The sequence below is a fragment of the Triticum urartu genome, chromosome 6A, assembly GCF_056163025.1.
Source record: "Triticum urartu cultivar PI428250 chromosome 6A, HENAU_Tu73, whole genome shotgun sequence".
Taxonomy (NCBI): Eukaryota; Viridiplantae; Streptophyta; class Magnoliopsida; order Poales; family Poaceae; genus Triticum; species Triticum urartu.
Window position 1 is genome coordinate 585,509,364 of NC_141878.1, and position 5,713 is coordinate 585,515,076.

At 41.7% G+C, this 5,713-nt stretch overlaps 1 protein-coding gene across 1 annotated transcript; it reads right to left on the reverse strand.

Moving 5' to 3' along the window:
- Nucleotides 1-538: 538 nt before the first annotated feature.
- On the reverse strand, nt 539-3,005 carry LOC147966674 (uncharacterized). The gene is made up of 4 exons (XM_087527349.1): nt 2,903-3,005; nt 2,165-2,252; nt 993-1,067; nt 539-572 (listed from the first exon to the last, which is right to left on the reverse strand). Exons 1-4 carry the CDS (start codon nt 2,991-2,993, stop codon nt 539-541), a joined length of 288 nt encoding a protein of 95 aa, XP_087383475.1. The 5' UTR covers nt 2,994-3,005.
- Between the last annotated feature and the right edge of the window lie 2,708 nt (nt 3,006-5,713).

A 5,713-nucleotide genomic window follows, 5' to 3' on the forward strand; every position in this document is an offset into this window, starting at 1 on the left:
CCGAGCCCATTAATTCAGCCTTTCTATATATTTTTTCCTGTCAATTTTTGGTCAAACTTCATGGGCCAAGCCCAACAATTCGGCCTTTTTATTTCATGGGTCATGGCCTTTTTGTACAACAGTTTTAGTTTTTTTTATAAAATGGGTCCACTAGTCAAACAGGTCCCACTTGTCAGGTTCTGATAAGTGGGTCCTAGCTATTAGGCCCAAATTCTTCATATTTCAATTTGACAACAAGAAAATAACCAGTAGTTAAATTGGCAAGGAAAAAACACACAAGATACTTCATATAACAATAGCCAGATTCAATACAAGCTCTACAAATGACACGTCCTACAAGCTGTAGCATATACAAGCTTATTTACAAGCTCTACAAATGACACGTCCTACAAGCTATAGCATTTCCAAGTTCTACAAGTTACACATAATACAAGCTTAGTTGATACAAGCTCTACAACTATGGGAATCAGTTACAAGCTCTACAAGTATTTTCTTCTTCTACATGTAGCTCCTTCAACAGCGATCAAATGTCGGCTCACTAGAGAGTCAGGACTGGGCCTTCCACGGACGCCCTGTTACATGAATCAGCTGATAAAAATTAGAAAGCCTGGAGACAATATATTATGAACATTCCATTCAAAAAGGAGTAAAGGACATTCTTTGTTTCATCACGTTATAAAGGAGCAGCACAAACCACAACTTTACTCGACACACACACACATACACACATGAATATTAAGCTCAGTTCCAGCAACTATATCATGGTTTAACAGCTGGCCTCAGCATCATCAAACCACCATGCTTATGATCATAATCTAAGCATATCATCAAACAAAACCTACACAGATAAAGATCACAGCACATCAAGCCACAGGCGCACCAGCGGTGGTATGAGATTCAACGCAACAGCAATGGGGCTACCACAACAGCATGAAAAACCTAAGCATACTAGAGAAAATAGATAGTTGGTGCTGGAGGGACTGGTGAATTACCTTAATGGCATACTTGATGGGTGATGATGGTCCTTCTCAAGTAGTTGTCGTCCACGGTTAAGAGGTTTCAAACATCTGTCTACAACAATCAGCAAATCAGAAATCAGAATGAATACTTCAATCTCATAAGAAGTTTAAAAAAGACTATAGCAGGACAGAAATATGTGGACTACTTCTAAAATGGTACATATAGCACATGCCCAAACAAATATGTGATTTCAAGGTTGAAAGCTTTAACATAGAACGCTGAATAATTTGTTGCCCAAAACGTGCTATATATACCAAGTGATGAGAAACCATATGTAGAATTTATAAATGTAAGGAGCAGAATTTCTAAAAGAAGTACACCATTACATAGTGCTACAGCAAATGTGAAATGCTTGATGATGTACATGAATTCACATTTAGAAGGAAAGAAATGTACTGTAAAACGTTCCATATCTGAAACATATTCACTCAACTAAAAGAAGGTCGAGTTTTACTTGCAAATGAAAACATGCTAGAACCTTTCTGTCAATTTATGAGAAGTAGAACCACTGTGCCACTTGGTTGTTCTTTAAATAAAAAAAAGAGTTGTAACACAGGCTAACAGAAACGCTATGAGCATCGTTTGGGCAGACCATCCAGGATGGTGTACAAATCAGAATGAAAGCATGATTATATATTTCAGGATGATGTACAAATCAAGATGAAAGCATAGAGCTGACAAGTTTGATGAGCTTCGATATGAAGAGATGAACAGAGATACTAGGTAATTCGGTGGGTTTGGGCTTGACAATAGGAAGCAGGAACACATCAATTGACGAAAACAAGATGCTGAATTATATTTGGTAGTATATATACTGTGGTATACTATGTTCGTGTCAAGGGCAGCTTTCGTACCAGTGCCTAAAAACATTGTAAACAAGTACAAATACTCCGTTATTACAAGCCCAAACGGACTTGGACTGGGCAACGACGATATCAGGGGAAAATAGTCGAGTTCTTGATTAGTTAAGAAAAGCTCTACTTTCAAGAAACTTTCACATCAGAAAACTAAAGGAAACATGATTACTTCTCAATACTATGGAGTCACACTTTCAAAAAACTTGTCTATGTATATACAAACTTGAGAGATTAGCCGTGCAAAGGTTCAGTGGATCCAAATAAACATGCAGAAAGGCTATCCTTGCCTTTCTTGTACTAGGTAACCTTGTGGAGGGTGTGCTTCTTGCACTCCTTGTTCTTGCAGTAGGTCTTCTTGGTCTTCGGAACGTTCACCTACAAAAATTGTCATACCATATACTTAGCCAACAGGAATAAACAACAAGGAATTTTACAACACACGACAAACAAAAAGAACTTCATAGCTAAACTCATAACCCATGCTTGTTAGTTTAAGATGTGGAGAAGGACGTGTTAGATTCCAAGGGGCATGGAAAATTCCTAGTGAATCACCAGGGTCCAAAATGGCAGAGGGCAGAATTTCCAATTTTCAATTATACAAATAATGAAAAGAGAACTCAAGCCAAAGATGTTATGTTGAACTAGAAAAGCACCCAGCTGGCCAAAAAGAGAGTAACATTACATACTCCAAAACAGAACACATCAAGTTAGCTCGCAACGGTGGAACAGCAGCCCTACTCCATAGAGAGCTAGGATGTAGGAGGGATACATCATCATGTCACTCGTTGCTTATGGCCTAAGGTTTCAGGAACGCCTAGTACATAAGCTGATTAACTGCAGCTAAATGATAGCATACTGTGCAAACAAACTGTCAGACTATGATCTAACCTTGCAAGCATATAACTAGAATAAACGTGTATACTTGGGACACTGCAAGCAGACGTGGAAACAAGGAAATTACTCTGGAAGCTGCATACGCGGTACGGTGTACAAGTACTTGCATACTCTGCTTGGTATACATGTACCTGGAGAGGCGGTGCTGTCGAGGGAGTAGTTGGCGAGGGGGACAACGGAAGACTTGATCCTCCCCATGCAGTACCTCGTCCTGCTCGCCATCTTGGACGTGCTCTGCAGAAAACGCCACGCCATTGCTAATCAATCAATCTGCAGATTAACCAATGCATGCACGTGTATGAAGATGTATTGGTACCGGCATGAGGAGGTAGCTCTTGTCGTCCCAGGCGTTCTTGATGACCTGGAGGTCAACGATGTGCGGCGCATGTCCTAGAACTCGTACGCCTCCGGCTGCCCAGATTGAACTCCTTCAACTACAAAAACACATATGGAATTAAAAGGACGCCAGCAAGAGCAGGGAAGAACAACATTCGATAATGCTTCATAGTAACTAATTTAGCTGGACTTTGTACTACTCTGGTTTCATTCTGATATAATGGAACCAGGGATGATTAGAAAAGAAAAGGCATCGACCATAATGTTACACAGTAGTCAATTTATGGTCTGAACATCGGATGTCGTCCGTGCTCTGAACCAAAATGTAAGCAACCTTAAGAGATTATTGTACTGATACACTAGAATTTCATCCATTTATAAACAATTGCAGAGATTAGGACTACAATTTGCAGTGAATCAGAGATTGGGACTACAATTTCATCCCTAGAAAATAAATGTTTCCTAATTATTATTCATTTGCCATTCTGTCAAGCACAGTATATATTTCCAACAGAGACTACACACAAGAGTGTCTAATTATTCAGTTATCTGAATAGTGACTACTAATTTCATTCAGGCAAGCAACAGAAAATGTTGTGAAAACTAAAATCAATCTACAAATTTACAGCAAAAGGTTCAAACATTTCTTCGAGGAAATGAATACAACCTTGGAATTCAGTTGGGAAGGAAATATGCATCACACACGGTGATATATTCCTTAACACGGTTCTCCTCTCAGAACATGTATATATGAATCAAAAAGGTGTTTTGATTGACTCATGTGCCTGCTAACATGTAGACTGCTTTCCTACAGAGACGAGATGGGGGTGAGAGAGGAGGAGGGAGATGGAGATGGCTTACCACCTACACACATCGGGGAGGAGGAAAAAGCTGAAGCAGCAGCTTCTCCTTGGCCGGGCCCCTTCACGCAAGCAGAGCAGATCGGAGGGAGCAAACTGACTGCATAGACGGCCGCACGCACGAATCAGATGCGGAGATGAAGAAGGCCAGAAGAAGAGAAGGGATTCATCGCATACCCTTGCGGACGTTCCTGTTCTTGCTCTTGGAGGAGAAGAGGATGCTGCGGATCCTGACCTCGGTCGACATGGCCGCCCGCGGGCTAGGGTTTCGGGCGCGAGGAGGGAGGAAGGGATGGATGCATGGATGTGGAGGTGGAAGGAGGAGGGCGCGGTGGCGGTGGCGGTGGGAGGAGGAGGATTCCTCTGCCGTAGCGTGGTCGTGGAGAAGGAGGAGGAAGGTCCATGACGGCGCCGATGCGGGAACGCCGGAGCGAATCTGGTCGTGGCCTGAGAAGGAGAAGGCCGAGTCGATCTGGGGCCTAGTAGGGAGACAAGAGGATGGGAGGGGAGGTGAGGGGGCACCGGCGGAGAGGGAGAGGGAGAGTGGGAGGAGGTCGCCGGTGGGTTGTGGTTGGTTGGGGAGACAAAGTCGGCAGTGGTGGGTTTCGTTTCGGGGGATACTGACAGGGTCGAGCTCCGCCGCAGGGAGGTGGCCGACGCGCGCAGGAATGGAGATGGAGGTGGCCGACGGGCTCTGACTTGGATTGGATCTGGGAGGGAGAAGGCGGCGGCGACGATTGGGAGAAGGGGACTAGGGTTTCGTGGGTGAGAGGGATACGGGGTGAGAGCGACGAGGGGGGTGTGGGCTGCCGTTCGATCGGGGCGCATCCGACGGTGCTTAAGGCATGATCCGCGTGAGCTGATTTTAGACCAATCAGAACAGAGTATCCTCTTTGATGATGTTAAGACCATTTAAATTGGTCGTAATCGATTGAAAATAAGATTTTGAATCATGTCTGCCATTTGACGACCTAAGAAATTTATAAAAATATAGAAATAAAAAACCTTCGCATTGTGTCACCAAGTGTGACCTACTTTTCAGTAAAAATAACAAACTTTGAATATTGTTAATATCATTAAAAAAAGTGTTCTAAGATATGAGCTTTTTTGTAAGAGACTCATTTTTCGAGTGTCCAAAATGATATTTTTATAAATAACCTAGCAAATATTTGTTGCAAATTTGGAGCACATCAATTTTATAATTCACAATCATAGCACATGTGGAGCACATCAAATACTTTTTTAAGCTTATGTAGTTGTGTTTTTCTATTTGTTTCTCTTGTGTTTTTTTCACAAGGGTGCATTTTGGAATGGCATGGTTCGTTTAAATGATCTCATATTGTGCACAAGGGTGCATTTTGGAATGACAAACAATGTTGCCTAAGGAAGTTTTCATTTTCTTTGGACAAAAAATTCATTTTTCATTCTTTTCGAGTGCCCAAAATGAGTTTTTTGTGAAGGACCTACCATATATTTGTTGCAAAATTGTACCAAATCAATTTTCTAAAATACTAGGACATATTTAATGCACAATTGACCAAATGGTTGGGTGTAAAAAGTTTTTATCCACCTCTGGTGAAAAATACAAATTCTCGTCGATTCTCGTAGTTTGCTCTTTATTTTTTCCAAAAATCATTTATAGGTACATAAGTATCTATTTAATCAGAGAAACACCAAAAAAATTCCAAGATTCAACCGCTACCTAGGAACAGTCAAGCCCGTCGTTTTGACCACATTTTGAAACGG